The sequence below is a fragment of the Polypterus senegalus genome, chromosome 6 (assembly GCF_016835505.1).
Source record: "Polypterus senegalus isolate Bchr_013 chromosome 6, ASM1683550v1, whole genome shotgun sequence".
Classification (NCBI taxonomy): Eukaryota; Metazoa; Chordata; class Cladistia; order Polypteriformes; family Polypteridae; genus Polypterus; species Polypterus senegalus.
In genome coordinates, this window is record NC_053159.1 from 122779648 (window position 1) to 122801024 (window position 21377).

General features: G+C 36.1%; 1 protein-coding gene across 5 annotated transcripts in view; it reads left to right on the forward strand.

Moving 5' to 3' along the window:
- LOC120531523 overlaps positions 1–16934 on the forward strand; it is a 25104-nt gene extending 8170 nt beyond the window's left edge. For 4 of the 5 annotated variants that reach the window (XM_039757006.1, XM_039757002.1, XM_039757004.1 and 1 more), the window contains exons 2-7: positions 3022–3118; positions 6890–7312; positions 8269–8620; positions 9167–9333; positions 10440–10491; positions 13473–16934. In XM_039757006.1, coding sequence (XP_039612940.1) covers positions 7098–7312; positions 8269–8620; positions 9167–9333; positions 10440–10491; positions 13473–16826 — 4140 coding nt within the window. In that variant the 5' untranslated portion in view covers positions 3022–3118; positions 6890–7097 and the 3' untranslated portion in view covers positions 16827–16934. The remainder of the gene's footprint in view (positions 1–3021; positions 3119–6889; positions 7313–8268; positions 8621–9166; positions 9334–10439; positions 10492–13472) is intronic. The other variant, XM_039757003.1, reaches the window with a different exon arrangement.
- Positions 16935–21377: the final 4443 nt, after the last annotated feature.

Below are 21377 nucleotides of genomic sequence, written 5' to 3' on the forward strand. Positions count from 1 at the left end.
CGTCACTGTGCCTTTCTCTTGGCCGCCTCCCGTCCTCTCTCCAGCTCTGTCCTCTTCCACCCGACATCCACTAATGACTGGAGGGAGGCAGCCCCTTAAATGGGAACCCGGATGGGCTCCAGCTGCTTCCCGGCACTCTCCTTTGGACACACCCCTGTGTGGCGGAAGTGCCGGCTGTGCACCCGGATAGCCGTCCGGGTGTCTCCTGTTCTGTTCCCCGCAGCACTTCCTGGTGTGGCGGAAGTGCTGGGCTCCAGGGTTCCTCGGGCACCTGGGCGCCGCCTGGCGGTGGCCACGGGCCCCTATGGGCCCCCAATACAACCAGGGCGATCGCCCCCTTGCAGTCTGGAGGAGGCACAAGCCCTCCTCTGGTCCTCCTGGGCGTCCTGGCCTGGCTCCAGCCCCGGCCGGGGACCAGACGGGATATTCCGGCACCGAGGCGCCGCCTGGCGGTGGCCACGGTTCCCTACAGGGCTGGGCTTCCAAGCCCTGTACCCGAGGCCCCCAACATAACCAGGACGGACGCCCCCTCGCGGTCTGAAGGAGGCACAAGCCCTCCGAGCCCGGCCGGGGACCACAATGCTGATAATGTAACTATAAGCAGGCATATGGACACGCTGTGCATTAATAAACTGTTGTTGAAGAATTAGAATTGAACAATTATCTTGTAAGTATTTCAGCTATAAACGTGTGTCTCCTTGATTGTAACGTCTGATTGGTGAAAAATAGTTACCTATTTAAATTAACAAATAATACTATACATCTTTCATGTACCTATTTCACCAATCACAATCCAATATAGCAGTGTACAACAATGGCTATATTAAAGATATAAACATAGTTGTTAAAGGTGGAAAAAGAAGCAATTTTTCAACGTGGAAAAGGACATCCCACAAGTAAGAGCCCCCCCCTCCAGCATTTATTGGTATACCTAGATTAAGAAATAACCTGTTGTCCTTTCACACATCTGAACCGAACGTGTAATTAGTTAATTAAAAGAAAACTCAGAAATTTTATGAATAGGCCTATATTCAATCAAATATTCAATCAATATTATGCCTCCCCATAGGCTTGTAAGGAGAAAAGATGGCATATTCTCATTCTTTAATATCAGGTTATCTAATTATGTGTGCTATGGCAGGAGTATCTAAATCTGTTAGGATTTAGACAGCTATCCATTCCAGTTTGTGGAAATGTTAAATGTGCACAAAGCCTGCTGGAAAGGGAAATGATTGGCCATTTTAAATGTATTCAAAATACACATTCACAAAAATGATATGGGTTTTGTTGAACATTACTGTAAATACCCACTTAAACCAGAAACTAGTTTATTTTATGAATGCATTGGTAGCATTATTTTAATTCTCACCATTTGTTGTTTATCACGGCAAAAAATCATTCCATTATAAGTTCTACAACTGTTTTGCTTGAAATGGGAATCACTTAATGCAAAATCTTGTAAAATTTGAATACTGTGCCAGATATAATGAATGTGTGGAATTGCTGTTCTCTAATACACAAATGGATCAAAGAGCCTGCGTAAACTAGAACAATGGTCACCAAACATACTAGTCGACAAAAATCCATCGAAATGTGACAAAAGCTGTCAATCATTTCCTTAAGAGCCAATCAACCATGAGTGCTGTAATTGGTCATGAATAAGAAATATACCCTACCTCTTTTTAAGTAAACAAATGTGTCAGAAGAATAAAGTGATATTAGGGTTACTCATTTATTGTGCAAAATGTTGCATGCTTTTGTGGAGGGAAAGTAGTGGTTAAGTTGTGCAGGTAATGAAGAATTACACTTTTTATAGTGTGACATTTTATAAATAAATTTTATTCTGATACGATTTTGTTTAGATGGAACATATGATCTAACACATGGATAATACTAGACACTGCTGTGTATTCAAGCCTGCACCATTAATTGTTAACATGATGTCATGTTAGTCCCATGTAGCTAAATGTCATCTCAAAGTAGTGAACATGTTCAGGTGTATTGTAAGTGCTAAATTGGCCCCTGATGTTTGTGTGTGTGTGTGTTAAATTCTTCTTAATTCCTAAGAATGGAAATTAATTAAAGTATAATTTTATGTAAGTGTTTTAAAGCAATTTCAGAAGAATGTACAACTGTGCCTAGCGCTTTGCCAAAATGTATATTTATTTTCAAATTATAATTCAGACAGTACAGTCCTGCTGCCATGCAACAAGGAGTCTCCGGTGCTTCTGCATGCAGTAAGCTTGATTTATTCATGTGCATGTGGTTTTCCTCTACAGTAGGTGCTATGATTTCCCCCACAGTCCAAAGACATGCAGGTTAGGTGGATTAGAGATGCTAAATTTGCCCTTGAGTGTGTGTGTGTGTTCACCATGTGGTGGACTGGAACCCTGTCCAGGTGTTTCTCCTGCCTTGTGCCTGATATTATTCAGCTTTTTCATGCCCCTGCCCTAGATATATAGGTTAAGAAGATGGGTAGATAGATTGATGCAACTTAAACAAAATTGGATGCCAGTTAGTTGGTGCAGCATGTAAACACACAATGAGGACAGTGAATTCTCATCAGCTAACATTATCCTGTGCTCAATAAAAAGCAACAATGAGATAGGCACTTCTTCTCAGATTGTAGTTCACCAACAGGAGCCGTTACAGGATGGTACTGTATGTCAATTGACCATTCAGAATTAGCAATGTGTGAGTGCTCTAGTGAACTGGCACCCAATCCAGGTTAGGTTCTCTTCCAAAATAGACACCAACTTGTCACAAACATGAACCAAGTGTTAGAAAGCAGATAAATGAAATATTATTGCCTGTATTGTTCAATTTAAATTTGGCAACGTTGTTATTTTTGTTGAATGAACATTTCATACCAGCATTTTGAAATGTATGTCATTATTCATTTTGCATTTTGTCATTTATAATTTCTCATTTTCCACCAAGTTTTTGGAAGACATGTACACGCAGCCATACAGTGAAAATTTAGAGTTTCTAATACAGTAAATTTATGTTTTTTTTCTCTAGTTATGGAAGAAATTGGAGTGTCACAAGGAGAAGCTGAAAACTCCACACAGACGGTGAACGGTCTGTACCTGAAAGCTCTGGAGCTGTGAGGCAGAAGGTCAACCCATTGCAAGAATGACACTTTTTTCATAATTAACATAAGTTTCTACCTACAACTACATTAAAACACAAGTTTGTCCATGCTGTAGATTAGAGCAGACAACTGAATTTTCTCAGACAAAGCAAACTAAGTTGTGCATATCTGACACAAAGAAAACTTGTACAGCATCTGAATCAACATGAAAACTTGTTTTTCTAAAAATAACTTGAACTGACCAATACATTCCAATATTTTTAAATTACTTAAAATGCAAATCATACAATAATCGTTTCTCTGCTTTTAACAAACTTTTTTAACATCATAGAGATCATCAAACAAAAGACTAACATCTGTTATCATATTAGCTTTTTAAAGTATCTATGAGTGGTAGTGCGTATCAGCATGCAGATTAGAAGGATAAATAAATATAAAGATATGTTGCATGCCAGAGGAATGACAATTGTACAGAAGAAAACATTGACTCTTGAACATATTCCAAACAACAAAACAGATACAATCCCATGGATAAACACATAATTAGTAAAAATGACAAGAATGTGGAAATAATGCTGTTGTACTGGCATCAGGGAGACAAATCTAAAAGGCTAACAAGTACTTTAGAGCTAATGCAGTTAAACATTAGAGGCACAGAGTTTGGCTGGGGACAGGGAGGTTGCCGATCATGATGGAAAGTGCAAGACTTTGTAATGACAATTTGTGGCATTTGCAGTATTTCTAGCATAGCTGAGAGTTTTCGGTACATGAAAAATACATTGCACATATGTTTTTAGAATGAGAAGTATGGTATACAGAACAATAAAGTAAGGAGCCAAATATCTGCAGTAAATAATCACTGTATACCTGTGATTCATTGTTGATACTTAAGTTGGTGAAGCAGAATGTGCTGGTTTTGTTTTTCTCCACTCACCTGGTTATGGTCAATTGTCCCACTACTTATGGGGGATAGCGGAACACATCAGAATTCAAATTTAACTTTCTTTATGTGTTCAATTTTGTCTGAAGTCTGAATTCAGTATGAGAAATAAGCATACATTTTGATTGAACTCTAAAAAGATATATATATGTATATTTTTTTGTTCTTTATTTCGCCTTACACAATTTCTCATATTAGGAATTTGTTAGTTTTTGCAAACCCCTTGAGGTCAGAGTGCAGGGTCAGCCATTGTACAGCACCCCTGGAGCAACTGAAGGGTAAGGGCCTTGCTCAAGGGCCCAGCAGAGTAGGATCTCTTTTGGCAGTGACAGTTATTCAAACCGGCAACCTTTGGGACACCAGTGTAGATCCTTCGCCTCAGAGCCACCTTGTACTACATACAGGCCTTTCATTGCTTTTGCTTTAATGGTAACATTAACTTGCAAGGGTCAAGGGTTAAGTAAATTTGTCTTTTATCCATTTAGTTAAATTACTTATGTGCCATCTTGTTGGTGGCACTCTTCAGCACAAGGGCTACAATTTTGAGTTAAATACAAATGAGCAGCATGCAATATATGCATTGATCTCTGTCAGTTTAATTTAGTTTCTTTAATTTCTGTAGGTCAGTAGAACATTGAAATTCTCGCTTACGTACAACTTCAGTAATCGTAAACTCCATTGTTTACTAAGTCTATTTTTAGGTTTAATATTCTAAATGATTATTGCATTTTTTTCTATTGCCTTAGCCACTCAATAGGAAAATCATGAGCACCTTGCTACCTTACCTGTTTATTAGTACAGTACATGTTTCAGACCCAAACACCTTACTAATTTAGGTCCTGAAAATTATCACCAATAAAGTTTATTCTGCAGAAATTTGCATCCAACCAAATAAAAAACATGCACACATGCTGATAGGCATTACTGGAAATTAAGTGAGGATGCTTGACGGAAGGGACATCTTTATGCAAAATATTATGAGAATACAGAACATGCTGATGTGCGATGTCATGTACCTGAAGGAAATGCCATGCTTAATGTAAAAAAAAAAAGAAAAATGTTTTACTACCCAAATGTGTTTTGGATAGTTTGTAAAATTTCTTATAGGGAGTGGACAATTATTGTTTTGAGACTGTAAACATCATTTTAAATACAAGCTGCAATCTGCTTCATTTACAAGCTTGTGCTATAACAGACTGTGATGATCTATAAATGAACTCACTAGACACAGAGCAGTGATGCAAAATTCTGTGAAGAGCGATGTCTTGAGTAGCACAGCATTAAGCATATGATGAGGTTTTCAGTTTCTGTTTTAATTATGTGAAGTCTGTATATTTTTCTTTCTATGGTATCTACAAGAAGGCCTTTTTGTATTTTAGATGGGGGAGATAAAGTCCTTTGTGCATATCTTCATGATGAAAGCTTTTAGACAGCTTTCAATCATCATAGTAGCTAGCCAGTTGTCTGTGTGTAACATCATGAGGTATGGACAAATTCAGATTTAAACATGTTGTCAGAAAACAATAGTAGTGGATCAAGTGGCAAGGCAGAGATATACAGTTCGTTATATTGGCAATCTTGCTATAAATAATACAATATTACCATCATTAAAATAAGTGCATTTTGCTTGGGTGCTAGATTGAATTCTCAGTTCTCCTAAAAAAAAATGAGCCTAGTGATTTTAGATAGCACATACTGTGCTTCCATTCCATCTACCATAGGGGGAAAAACACCATGGCCACCTGCCTATATTGTCTGTTTTATGGTTCAGAATTGATTAGGGCAAACACATGGTTGCATGTTCTGCCAGTTTCTGCATTATATGCCTACAGGGCACATCCTCTCAGAAAAATAAACATATTAACAAGCTCTAAATTTTATCTAATGTTAATATACTGTATCTGTGTACCTGATTTTATTAGCAGACATTCTTAAATATCTATATATTCTTTATTCGTTGTGAAGAAGAAAAATATAATAATGTAATTAAAAAGTACTGCACGGCTGAATCCATTTCTTCACTCTTTGAACAAATACTATGTAAACCAGTCAAACAAAAACTTCTGAAGTGGAAAATTATGTTTATTAATATAATATTAAAATGTTTTAAAACTAATTTACATTTTTTTCTATTTCTTTTTTTGTATAAAATTTTTTATTTCTGGTAGATATTTAATATTTAAATGTTGACGAACTACAGCACAGTTCCAATTATGTCTTTTTTTTTTTTTTTAACTTCTGCTAAACCTGCTTATTGGAATCTTGACTTACAGTGCATATTTTTTTTTTTTTTTTTTGAAATTATAATCAGAACCATAGTTTTTTTATTGTTTTTATTCCACTTAGTAATTAGTAATGTATTTCTGTATGGCCAGACATTTCTGCTTTGTACAGCTATTGTACTTTTATTGGACACTTGAAATATATCCACATTCTTTCCATGATATGACAATAACATGTATAATTATGGAAATGAGGTGTTAGTCTTCCAATATCTTTTACGCAATGGACCATTAATTTTAATTTAGCAAATGGATTAGGCAGGAGTGAGAATGTAAAATATATAAATATAATTTAAATGTAATTTTTCTTTGTTTAAATTTACAGCAAACTTAAAAGATCAAATATCCCTTATCAAGTTTGCAAATAATAAATGAATTTACTGAAAATAAAAGGTTAGGGTAAAAGCAGTTTTTTACAATATATTAAGAGTAAAAATATCTATTTTGAAAGTGTTAAGTGTTAACTTTATCAAGCCACAGAGAGTTATTCAGGGTGTACACTCCTGACACTTTCAATGAGTGAATATTATCATAAGTAGTGGTTGTAATTGTTCTCTTTTACTTTCACCTTAGGATCAGTGTTGGTGGAGATGCAGCTTGCTGAGGAACTTTCCTTCCCTTTTCTTTAGTGTAAAATCCAGAAAATTGCCACATTTTCCATTTTGTTTGGCAGCATTGTTTATGTCATTATTTGCTTTACAAATTCCAAAAGAAGACACCACAGATGCCATTGTTTAGCTGGTGGTTTTAGAAACATAAAGAATAAATTGACTGTAATATTATGGAAGACATTGATAGTGATGAGACGCTGATTTTGGATATGGTAGAGGGACAGGTTCCCTCACAGCAAAATGACTTGGTGCTACTCTCCAAAAATGATGCACAATATGAGAGTGATGAGATCATTATGGATACTCCACCTAAGGAGAGAAAACAGCTGTTGACAGTAACACCTAAGTCAGATATGATATCATCTGCTGTGGATCTGTCAAAGGGGTAACTTTTGATTTTTATTTAATATTTTATTTATTTTTAAGAATTAGAGAATGCTGTACTGAATTCATGTGAATGCAACACTAGAAGTTTACTTGAAAATCAATATTAAGGTGGTCTCAAGCTCAAGAAAAATAAAGACACACCATTGACTGTATTTAGGTGGTAATGGTTGTTTGTAAATACTGGCACAATTTTTTCAATAATTTTCCAACAAGAAAATTAAAGCTTTGTAAATATTATAACAGTATTTTTTCATTGTTTATCTAATATTTTCTAATTAACGAGATTGGGTCTGATCCCCAACTTTTAAAAGGTATAGGATGCATGTACACTGTGAAAGACTCCTGTACATAGCAGATTTTTTTCAGAAAGCCTTGTCCATATTAAAATGATCTTGGCAGTACTAGGTGCATGGAAAGAAATTACCCTTAACAGGGTACCTGTACACCCCAGGGCACTCTGTCACACAAACACACACACACACCTTTATAAGGGTTAGTTTGGAATTTCTACTTTACCTAATAACACATGTATGGAGAGAAAGCTTAATGTCTACAATGAATGCAAGTGAGTGTGGTACTCAAACCCACAATGCTGGACCCATGAAGCAGCAGCACTAAGCACTCGATATACAATTTAACTAAATAAAACTTTACTTGCATTTGTGCCAGCAAGAACTTATTTTACTCCACCTATCCAATAATCTTAGTAATATGCATTTTTTTAAAGAAAGCTATGATTTCTTAAAAATCCCAAACATATTTGACCTCCGGGACCTTTCATAAGTAATAATTGGGTGAATGCTACTCTGGTTTGTATTCTGTTTTTTGTATCTGTACATAGAGCTATGGAAAATAGCTACTCTGGTTTGTATTCTGTTTTCTGTATCTAGACAAGGAAATAGACCAGCAAATACACATGCTTCCCACAATAATAATTATATTTTGTTTTCTCAGTGACAGTTCAGATTCAGACAGCAGCTTGTTTCTCACACAGTGTGTGCCACAGCCAAAAAGATGTTCAGCAAGGAGGGTTGCAAGCACCACATTTGGCACAGCCAGCCCGATCAATCTTGGCAGTAGAAGGAGTTCTAGTAAGAGCAGTGAAGAGGATGCCATTCTACCACAGAGACCCCTGAAGAAGAAAAAAAAGAAGACTCCAAGTGTAAGGCTGAAAAACAGACATCAGTTTTGCATCAGCTCAGCAGAGCAGAAGAAGCGGGTAAAATGGAGAGGCTTTTCTTTTCCTTTTGTGGAGAACAATTATGGGTTAAAGCATTTGCCTTTGAAGATGGTGTTGACTTACGAGGTATGATTGATTTTGTCATAACTTGCAAAAAGTTACATTTTTATCTTGTACCATGCAATCAGAAGGTCTTTTGTAATTTAATAAGCTTTACTGATTTTTCAGTAGTTTCAAAAACCTACTGAAAATAACAGGGAGTTGTTATTTGCTAAGCTGGTGTAAAAGTCATTATCTTGAAGAAAGATACAATTCTGAAAAAAACATTTTGTGACCTTGACTCATGACTTGTTTTGAAATTCAAGCAGAAAATATCCTTTATTCTAGTTAGTCCAGTGAAAAGACTACAGAATTATCTGTGAAACTGACTTTAGGCAGGCTGATTAATTCACCTTAAATTCACAATTTTAGGATCCGTGCTGGACTGTTATTTCCAGCATATCCTGTTTTTTGTTTTTTTTTCCTGTCTATCAGTTATTTTGACATGCATAAAGGTTTTTATATAATAGGGAATTTACTTTAGTCATATTTCTGCTTTTACAATTACATATTTTTCCAAAGTGATTTGATTTAAGTGCACACATTTTCCAACATTTGTGTTTACATTTGCAGCAAGCAGCACTTTTTGGATTTTGCATGAACATGAAAGAAAAGAAATTCCAAAACCACTTGCAAGTATCTCTGAAAAATTTGACCTTTGGAAAAATGGAAGAATCAGTGATGATCCAAAAACACAATTATTTGGATGACAATACCCCTGTCTCCCCAATAGAGTTAGAGTAAGTTGGATTTAATTAAGATAATTAAACCTCTTTCAGGAATTCCCCATACCACAACAGTGAACATACAAAAACACAAATTTATTTGCTCAAGGATTATCATGTATCTGAATGATTTTCTATTATATTTTTATCTCACGGCTTTAAATTATATCTGTGCCTGTATATTGCTTTGTTTGAGTGAAAGGGACTGTGTGAAGTTATGATTGCCCTGTTGGTCTTTGCGGCCCATTAATCCTTGATGCAAACTTCGGCCTGGACGCTGTTTATGTGAAGCTTCCGTGTGAGTAGTCCAGTCTCCATCTACCACCATGCCCCTTAGATATGTATTATTTGGCCACTCTAAATAATTTTTTGTTTGAGTGCATGCATTATTGAGGAATGTGATTAATTAGCCCCCATGTCTGGGGCTGATTTCTGCAGACAGTATGTAGATAATTCTCCAGGCCTCAAACACTATTCAGCTGATTAAGCTGGGTCAATGACAGATATAATGGACATGAGGTTCATTTAATTATATTTCCCTGTATATCTTTTAATAATCAATTGTATGTACTGTATCTGTATGTGTGTGTTGAGGATGCCAGACTGTGGATGCAAGGAAACCAGAGATTCTTTTTTTTCCCAGTAATGTCAGATGTACATTATTTTGTGTATTTCTTTAAGCTGTGGCTTTCCTTACTCTATCAAGGTCTTTCTCCACCATGCATGTCTTTAGAATACCTAAACCTCAACTGTAAGCCATACTTTCTTTTTCCACAGATTGTTTATTTAATTTATTCTCTACACAACAAAAAATTCTAATGCAGAAAATTCTGAGAATCTGGCCTTGTAGTATTTCTATAAATACCATAGAAGAGCCTAATTTCAGAACTACAAAATAAAATAGTCCAAAAGTATAACTTCTCATTCAGCAAATATTGGCTAGTGTTTAAAATACTGCATGTATAGTTTTTGCTCATTTCAACTATTTAATATTATATTTTGCATTTATTTGTGTGTGTGTACATGTAAAATTATGAACTTTTGTAGTATTCTGGAAAAACACATTTTTGAATTTATTTCCTCTTTTTTTTTTTTCCCTCACCTTCCCGTTCCCTGGCCAGAAATACAACTGTTTCTGAAGATGCTGAAGAGCAGAGTGATGTAAAAATTGTTGTAAGTTCACTTCTTTTTATATATAAATACTAGGGGGTTCGCCCCCTGCTCACTTTGCTCGCCAACCCCCCTGGCCTGTGCTACGCGCCTGCCACTTCGTGTCTCTGCCACTCGTGTTGTGAAGAGGGGGGCTGAATGTACCTTAAGGAGATGCGGTCGCTCCTCCAAAACCCACTCATAAATGGTGATACAATGGGAAACAAATACAGTTTTTTGGTTGTTTTTACCTCCTCTTTGCTCAATCAGCTGCTAGCTTCCTGCTGCTGCCGTGCCACATGATCTGCATCTTGCACTGCGCTTCAAACATTTAAAAGCCTGTACAGCAGCTGTATTCCTCTTTGTCTTTTATTTCCGGCACCGGGCCTAGTTAAATCTCTTGGCACAAAATCTTGTCTCATGGGACGTGAGTTCTTGATATTTTTTAGTTTATAATTTAAAAACAGAATAAGAATCTGAAAATATAACAACATCACATTAAAGTTTTGATCAATTCTGAAAAGAATTGCTCCCTTGAACCCTTGTCCAAGACTCCAGACACCAGGTAAAAGTCCAATAATTGACTTTATTTGAACTGCACAGTGCACAAAGCACCCTCCTCTCCACAATACTCATTAAATAAACCAATCCAATAATCAATAAACTCTTCACCACTCCCAGACACATTGCCACCCTTCCACCCAGCTCGGCTCGAAGTCTGGGGATTTCCCACAGTCCTTTATAGTCCTTGACCTGGAAGTGTTTTCGCCCTCTCTGTCTACGTGACTAGGATCATTTCCAGGTCAGATAAAAATCCTTTTTCTTCACCCCGGAAGCATGTCATTCCTCTTGTCCATGTGACTCGGACGTACTTCCGGGATGTAAGGCAAATTTTCTTCGTTCCTCAATGCAGCGTCCTCTAGAGGCCCCCATGGTATCCAGCGGGGTTGTGGATAAAAACTCCATTGTCCAGGATTCCCTGCTGGTCTTCGGGGCCCCTCCATGCTGCAGGGAGAGCTCCATCTGGCGGCCTGGGGGTATTGGCCAGAATGACTGACCAGCCATATACCACAGTAGTTTTAAAATAAGCCCAATTTAAAATGTGACACAAAAACGTCACATAAAATTGTTGCACAAAATCTTTGCACGTTTAGGCTTAGGATTTTATATATAGAGACTAGATGAACAATTGTGGAATATACTCTATGCCTAAACTGTACCATGTAAACTCAGTCTTGCTATAAGACTTACAAGCCAAGTTTTCTGTATATCACTAGGACATGTAGCAATTAAAAGCTGGCATTCTATGTCAAAGGATGACTTTCAAGTCCAATTATTTTTTTATAGTCATTGTATACAATAATTTGCTATAGAAAAATTTGTGTGCTTAAGTGAAGTATATTTTATAAACATTAAAATATTCTCTGCTTTTTTGGTTAAAAATCCGTTCTGCAGGGTGTCAGCGCAAATGTGAAAGTACAGTGCCTCACACATTACTGAGTACATCCATTTTCATGCCAAGAATATTCACAGGTATTGATCCACAAACTGATTACTGTATAGATGAGTAGCTCATATGTAAATCTAGTGTCCTGGGATTGGATTTCATGCATGGTCATTGTTTATATGGAGTTATCACATTCCTCTTGTGTGAACACTGAATTTTATCCCACATCCCCAGACACAGATTATACAGTAGATGCGCATAGGAATAAAATGACAACTTATTTGTTTAAATCTTGAGAAAAATCTTAAACTGAGCCAGGATTCAATAACCCCTAAAAACCAAGTAGAGAGTGAACTTTTCAAGCACACATAAGGTAGCGCATTTAAAGAGAATTTAAAGAGTTTCATACATGCAGGAAACCCAACAAACAGCACTGAATGTACAATTTCGTGCAATGAAAGATCATAAAAAATAAATGTATGCATACAAATTTGAAAAGGACTCATCAATAGTTTAGCCTACCACTGCATGCACCTATCAAGGCTACTTAAGTAATGCCATTGATTCATTCTCAGCTTAATATTTAACTAACAAAACAATTCTGCGTAGATAAAGTAAAACTGCACCATGGCAATGCATGATGTTGCAGGGGTAAAAAACAATAAACCATTGAACTAATTAATAGAAGAGTTGAATTTAATGAATCTGGGAACTGAATCTCTGCAGCAAATGTACAGTTAGAACTACAGTGTGTTGCTGTCCAGGAAAAGTGTCACATTTTACATATTTTAGCCCAGCAATTTTTATTTAGTTAGTTATTATTATGTAAAACACATGCATTAAAATGTGTATAGATAAAAAATGTTTTGAAGAAATAGTGTTGGGGGCACTAGCTTTGCCCCATATTTCTCAGCAGAAATAGTAATTTCAGCATTAATGAAACAAGCTACAGGAAACCGTACCCCAGGGAATGAAACGAGAGAAGAAGGCAGACAATGAGATCAAGATCACACTTGGAACTTTTTCAAAAGAGCAAAATGTTGCAAACTTTTCTTTGTGTAAAATGGAATTCAATGTTTTACAATAGGTTTTAATCTTAAGATGTGGAACAGTACTCATGAACATTTTTCACTGAAAAATTGATGTATTTTATTAAAGTATTTTTAGCATTCCATTGATACACCATCAACCTCATATTTGAACTGCAAGATAAGAAACAGTATTTTTTTAATTTATAAAAAATAAACTTTTCACTTAAAAGCAGAATTGTCCATTGCAAATGAATGCATACTTTGATTGTTGAAAAAATAAATTCAGCATGAGAAATACATATTCTTTAACATAAGAAATAAACCTTGCATATCATCCCCACTGAAGAGCGAAAGTATTAACCACATGGGCTTTAGTATAATTTATTTATTTATTTTTTGTAATCTGTGGAATTTACTGTGAATTTGTTGGATTTTTGTTTTTTTTTTTTGTGTGTGTGTTTTAATTATCCATGTATCACATAAGGAAAAGAGTTATTTTTTCTCATTTTTTCCAAACTTTGTTTCAGGAAAGTACCAATTTTATTTTTAATTCAAAAGTCTATGGGCAGAAGAATGGTAAAAAGAAAAATAAATTTGGACATAGCGGAAATGATGCCTCCTCAAAAGAAATTTCTACATTATCAGACAGGGGGATTGTGGACGATAAATTCACAAGTAAGGCAAAATCGAGAAAGAAGGAACCTAGAGGGACCCAGGAAGTTAATGGTAGTAACTTGGAAAATTCAGATTTCCACAGTCTTGAAGTGAACTATGGTAGTTTTGAAGATGCCAGAGTTAACGGTCAAGACAAGTCAACGCCAGTATCATTAGTAAATGTTAAAGAAAAAAGGCTTTCTATAAAGAAAAAGAGAAAACTGCTAAACCAAAGTGAGATCAGGGGAATGGTTATGACAATGGAGAGGTTTCATGAAGATGTTATTTCAGAAGAAGTGTGTACTCTTCAGGACAAAGATGAACAAAACCAAAATAGGGATATTGGTGAAATAATGCAACAAGAGCCAGTGACTGAATTGGGCTTGGTACAATCTGGTGATAAAGAAATGACTGCAAGCAATTTTGATGCTTTCGAGAGCAATATTGTGAGTGACACATTCACAGAAAAAAAGAAAAGACAAAAAAAACATTTAACACTGGAAGAAACTGGAAGGCACAGATGGAATCCCCGCCTAGCTCAGGAAAGTGGTGGTGGAGACAAGTTTCTTGAGAATAGAGCCCCATGTAGCACAACAGTAGAAATATCTGGGATGGAAAATAATACAGAAATGGGATTTGACTTGCTGACTTTTCAACAAGAACAAGAGGTGGAAGGCGCTATTCAAAGTGGACTCAGTGAAAATGAAACTTTGATTAGAAGCACTGTGGGTATATGTGTGAGGAAAAAGAAAATTGGAGATCAAGCTAAGGTAGTAAGTGTGCACATGCACCAAGATACTAGAACTGCAAATGGTTTACCATCCTTTGAAGATGAGTCCCTGCTTAGCAAAAACGTAGAAGTAAGTAGTAAAAAAAAGAATCAGGTGAAAAGAGCAACTGTTTCAGATCCTGCTGATAAAGATATTTTTAGACAAGGTGAATCGCTACCTAACTGTAATACTGAAACACAGCCTGAAGCATCAAGGATTCGTGAAGAGTTAGAGAGCATTCTTGACAGTACATCATTTGAAAATAGAGATCTGCTTAATGTCAATATAGGAAAATCTGGGACCGTAAAGAATAATGAAGAACAAGAGCCTAAAATCTGTAAAGAAAAATACAAGAAAAGGAAAAAGGTCCAGGAAGCTGAACTGTCAGACATCCAGCAAGAAGAGGAAAGTAATACTGCTAACATTGTGCCCTGTGAAAATGAAACTCTTATTAGCAGCAGCAAAAGAAAGTCTCTCAAAAAAAAGAAAAAACGGCTTGAAGCTGAAGGATTTGGTGTCCATGTGCACCAAGGTACTATGGTAGAATATAGTGATGCATCGTTCAATAACGGAACTCTGCTGGCAAACAATGTAGTTGTAACTAGTGCCAAAAAAAAGAAACCTTTAAAAGGACCCCAACAGTCATGTCCTATTGCTGAAGAATCTATGCTTAGTTCTATTAATCAAACTGCTAATGAACAGGAGCCTGAACCATCAAGGGTCTGTCAAAAGGGAGAGAGCACTGCAAATGGTAAACTTGTCAGAAATGTACTTCTCCTCAATACCTACACAGAAGAACCTGAGAACGTAAAAAATAAAAAAAGGGAGTCCAAAGACATGCATAAACTACACGATGCTGTGCCTGTTTGTACAAAAGAAGAGAAAAAAAAGAAAAAGAAAAATATTCAGGACTCTGAACTGCCAGGGCAACAGCATGAGGAAGAGGTGGATGGCACTGTTAGCACTTCATTTGTCGAAAGCAACTATATAAATAAATCCATCAGAAAAAGAAAAAAAATGAACAAATATGACGTTTTAGATGTACAGGCACACCATGATGTTATAAGTACTATCAGTGGTGCATCAATTGAAAATGAATCTCTGTTCATTAGCAGTGTTAAAGTAAATAGTGGGAAAAAGAAGAAACAGGCAAAAGCAGCTCTAACAGCAGATTTAAAAGAGAGTGTTGTGGCTGAAGATGATGTACTTGGGGAAAATGTATTTTCAGTTACCTGCAAAGCTGGGAATTCTACTACAAAGGAAAGGGTATATAAGCATAAACTATTAGGGCACCAGCAAGAGAAAGATGGGAGCAGTGCTTTTGACAAACATGAGAAGGTAAAAAACAAAGAACAGCAGCCTATAGTTACAGATGATCTAAACAACTCTGGGCCAATTGCTGGTAAAAAGGAAAAGAAAAAAAAGAAAAAGGCCCAGGATCCTAAACTATCAGAGGTCCATCAAGAAGAAGAGTTAAATGACACAGTTGATAGTACACTTGTTGAAATTGGAACTCCTTGTAAGGCCAGTGCAAGTAATTCTGTCAGAAAAAAGAAAAAAAAGAACAAAAATAAAGAGCTGCACAATGATGTTCAAACTAATATTCGTGGTACCTCCATTGAAAATGAATCTTTGCTTAGCAGTTGTGATGAAGTAAACAGTGAAAAAAAGAAGAAAGCAGCTTGTAAGTCAGAAAGTGCTGCTGCTGAAGAGGCTTTTAGGGAAAATGGATTTACACTTAGCTATAAAAGTAGAAAGTCTACTACAAAGGAAAAAGCATTTAAGTATAAAATGTCAGAGAAAGAGGGACATCACACTGTTAATAATGTACCTTTTGAAGATGAACCTTTGCTTGGCTCCAGGGATGGAAAACATGATAAGACAAAAAAAAATAAAAGACATGAGTATAAAGTTGTAGATGATCTAAATGACCCAGAGCCTTTTAGGACTGATAAAGAGAAAAACAGAAAAAATAAAAGAGTTGAGAACATTCAGCAATCAATGATCCCTCAAGCACAAGAGACAGGCAACATTGCTCATAGTACATCCATTGAAAGTGGCACTGAGCCTATCTGCAGTATAAGTAAATCTGCTCATAAAAAGAAAAAAATGTGTAAACCAGATATTCTGGAAGAGCAAGCAGGTATTAATGGCAGTGCATTCAATTTAAATGAAACTTGGCTTGACAGTAGTGTTGGAGAAAATAGGGCAAAAAAGAAGAAACCAACAAAGAGAGCTCAACCTTCAGATGCAAAGGAGACTGATGATACTGATATTTTAAGTGATAATGGATTTACAATTTGTGGCAATATTGTAGAGTCAAAAAAAAAGAAAAAAGTACTTGAACTTGAATGTTCAGGAGTCCAGCAACCAGGAATAAACCCTGGTGAAGGTGAACAGTGTGAGAACAATGCAAGAAAGACTAACACCAAAAAGAAAAAAAAGAAACATAAATAGCCATATCTCTCGCATAAGTATCCTTTCGGTGAAATAAATCTTCACTTGACCCAAGAGAAGAGCACAGAGGGAAAATAATCCTGAACTGTCCGGTTTCTAGGAAGAGAGGGAGCATACTACAGTATTGTTATTGGAAAATTGAGCTCACAAGCGGTCACACTGAGAGGGCACACATTGGACCGTTTAAAATGTTTTGGTGTCACGGTTTTGTCTATCATTCTTGAAAGGATCTGCTGTAAGGGAAGTATCTCCTGTTGCTTCCACCTTGGAATGTAGTGCAAAAAGTCTGAAAAATGAGGGAAAAGTTCAGCAAAAAGCTGTAGTCTGGGCTTAAATGACATACAAGATAGGGAGAGGAAGGCTGTTCTGTTGTGAAATCATAAAAATATTATGAAGAAAATAAGCTTTAAACAAACAAGAAAAGGAAGATTGAAAATGAATGATTGGTAAGAATAATATGTATGGTATGTGCTCAGTGAAGTATATACGTTTTTACAAACAAATAAGCAGCAAACAGAAGAAGTTTACATTTATGTATAGTTTAATAATTATGTGACCATACAAATCAACTTGAAAAGGATGAACCATAATCCTATTACACAAATTATAAACTCAATTGAAGATCAGGCGTGACTTAACTCTAAACCCTAAAAAAAAAAAAAACAACTTTATTTTATTGTTTTTTATATACCTTTTAAAAAGTTTTTTTATGTTTGAGGAGCAACAATAATGTTAATGACAACATGTGCATATTTTAGTAACATTTCAATCTCTTTCATTTTTCTTTTAAAATAAAATGGACAAAAGCTATCAATCTTTTTGTGCATTTTCATGTAATTATTAATATAATCACAAGGGGTTGTGTCAGCATGTTGTGGAGACAACTGTCCTTTCTATGGAATTACCACTTTCATATTGTTATGTTAACAATGAGAAGTTAATGTGCTGTATATGTAACATTTTTCTGGACATTGTTGCAAAGGAAAAAACATCTGAAATTGGGGGGAGGGGTGGGGCTGTTGGCTAAATGAAGCAGCACATCTGGTGTTCAAGCAGCTGCGGCAGGCACATGACACTCCTCTTTTCAGATCACTACATTGGCTTTCTTTAACAGCATGTATTAAGTTCAAATCCCTTATTGGGTGTCTACAGAGTAGTGAGTGGGTTAGGACATATTGTGTATATATAAAGAAACACTTTTAAGGTTCGATGCTCCTTCTTTGCCCACTTTCTGCTGATGAACGATGTCTGGTGATGCTACCCAGAGGTGGCATCAAATCTGAAGTGTGTAGTTCCAAGCTAGTGGAACGAGCTGTCCTCCTTTAATCGAAACTGTGACTCCTTCCATGTGTTTAAAAGTGATTAAAGACACTCGTTTGGTCAATTTCTGTCTAACTGATGTTAGCTGTTAGGTATTGTAACCTTCAAACTGTAAATCACTTGCATTTTGTTCTGAACTTTTCACTTGTGATTAATTTTGCAACCTTATCCTTTAACACTTGTTCCCAAATAGTCCCCCAGACTGATGTTTACTCAATTATGTTGACCTTTTTTGTGAATGTCTTTGGATAAAAGCATCTGCTAAGCAAATAACTATAAATGTAAATGTAGATGATCTCTGTCCTTGACAAAACAGCAAGAAGCAAAACAGTGATTAGCACTGGAGCTTTGCAGCGACAGGACACTGGGTTCAAATCCTGGCTTTGCCACTGCTTGTATGGAGCATCCACATTCTCTTTGTACCTGTGGAGGTTTCTCTTCAGATACTCTGGTGTTCTTCCCATGTTGCCATCCAGGTTTGGTTGCTTCCTTCATGACTCCATATTTGTATTAAACAGGTTTGAAAATACTAAAGAAATACTTTTAAGAGCATTAGCAGGTGAATGTACTTTTTCCCCTAATGTAATACTTTTATACTGTAAATGTCTGTTTTAAATGGTATTTTCCCTTAAAAGTAATTTTCTATACCAGCCATCTTAATGCCCATTATCTATGTTTTTATAGCAGTCTGCTACCTTTTTTCCTGTGCATAGTTTCTTAAAAATACATTTGGGTGAAACCTATTATTTTCCTGATCTGCCACAGATCCCAACCAAGCCTCCATTTTTTTCCATAGGTGTATAACCCAATCCAGTGTTGTGGGTGGTTGAAAGTAGAGCCTATCCCAGCAGCCTTTGAAGCAAGGGTGGATCAAACCATGGACAGGGAGTCTATCTGTTGCAGGCTACACACAAGCACACACACAGCTACTTGCACAGTTCCAAATCAATATAAAATGCATGTCTTTAGCATGTGAAAGGAAAAATTACACAGTCTGTACACAGGCGAAATCTATTGTGTTTGAAAAGAACAAAAATATAAATTTATCTACGTGTTGTTATAATAGTTACCACGCTGAAATTGCATTTGTTTCCTTAAAAACAAAAATCTGGGTTTAGGACTAGATTTTGCCTATTCTTTTCATATATACAGTGGTGTGAAAAACTATTTGCCCCCTTCCTGATTTCTTATTCTTTTGCATGTTTGTCACACAAAATGTTTCTGATCATCAAACACATTTAACCATTAGTCAAATATAACACAAGTAAACACAAAATGCAGTTTTTAAATGATGGTTTTTATTATTTAGTGAGAAAAAAAAATCCAAACCTACATGGCCCTGTGTGAAAAAGTAATTAAATGTGTTTGATGATCAGAAACATTTTGTGTGACAAACATGCAAAAGAATAAGAAATCAGGAAGGGGGCAAATAGTTTTTCACACCACTGTATGTAAGTGCTGTCTATTTTCTGAGCCCATATTTTTTATGACAATGTCAGGGAAAGCCACTGCACACTTAATATACTGGTTTTGGGATTGAAAAGTAGACATTAACAAGAAGACAGTGGTAAGAATTTTAAGATGAATTCCTAGTACTGTGAGGCAGCAGTGCTAACCATTGCATTATTTCACACAGTAGCTGGGCTATGCAAGCTAAAATTAAGACATTGCTTATTTTTCATATTTAAACAAAGCTTAATTTATAGCAGTTTTTAAATATTTGTTGGTAAAAATGAAGTTTCTCTCTATTTTGGATTATCACAAAGGTATATGTGGGATAGCCTCGGTCAGTAAATTCATTCTAGTAACTTGCTTCTTTAAGGCAACAATTTTAATTCTTTTATTGACCTTGAATTTGACTATTTCCATTTAGGTTGTGCTTGTGCCCTGCCCGGGGTGTGTTTCCTGCCTTGCGCCCTGTGTTGGCTGGGATTGGCTCCAGCAGACCCCTGTAACCCTGTAGTTAGGATATAGCGGGTTGGATAATGGATGGATTTAGGTTGCATTGTTGTTGGTTGATGATGTGTTGTGGATTATACAATTATATTACTAGTGACGTGTGATTAAAAAATCAAGTATGTTGTATATAAGAAATGGTCCTTATGTCCTTTATTATTTTACAACCATTTTTATAAATAGATCCATGTTGCACAAAAATAATCACATGGCCACTAATTTCCATTGTATGGAAAAGACAATTTTTTTATCTCATGCTTGTTGCATATGCCTTTTGAAAAGAAACTAAATCGTCCATATTTAAGGTGTGTTGGCTTCTAGTAACAATGTATGTACAGAATGTTGAAACAGAGACTAGATTGACTATTAGTGTTCAGCATCGCTTGTCCTCAGTCTAAGATCAAACGCTGTTTCTCAAGATTGCATCTCTACCACTGAATAAGCACTCTAGTCATCTAAGATAAAGAAGAACTGCTACAGCTTAAATTACTAGCATTACTGTTATCTGTGGGAGTAGTGCTGTAACAGTACAGTGACAGGCTCACATTTAATAGCTTCTAGCTTCAGGATAATTAACATGAGGGCAGTTTATAAAATGTCATTATGAGCTGTTTAATAAGCAAAAGAAAAGGTTTAAAGATAATCTGAAACTTAATAATATGTAGTGGATATCGCAGATCTACACACACTTAGTTAAATTCCAGCTTTGGTTGATGTAAATGTTAAAATAATATTAATCACGTAAAATGTATAACTAACAGTACATAGACAAAAAAAATGTAAAAGGTTTGATATCCACTTTATATAAAGTAGACATAAGGCTCCGTGGTCTGAGAGGTAATCCACATGACAATATGTAGAAAAAATGCTCTTGTGTAATAGAATTATACTTAATCTGCAGGTTTAGGTAGAGATAGCTGTAGTCATCGTTCACAGAACTGAAAAGAAGGATACTAATTAAAAAAACCACAGTGTTAATAATTAAATGTATGTCAAGGGCAACCATATGAGAAGTGGAGTCAGGAAAACCACAAACCCCCTCAGTTTGTTGACCTGTTATTTTGTGCACACCTTTGCTTATTTAGGAATAGATTTGAAATTTGCCACAAAGATACTTCTCAACATAACTCAGTTTTGTCACATGTAACTGCAGCCTTGTCCACCATGGGCACAGAAATACTATACTAGAGAAACTACACTAAGCAGGTTGTGACAGTGGTTAGCCTGCTAGTGTTCCATCCAAGAAATGCATGTTTGCTTCCTGCTCAAAACATC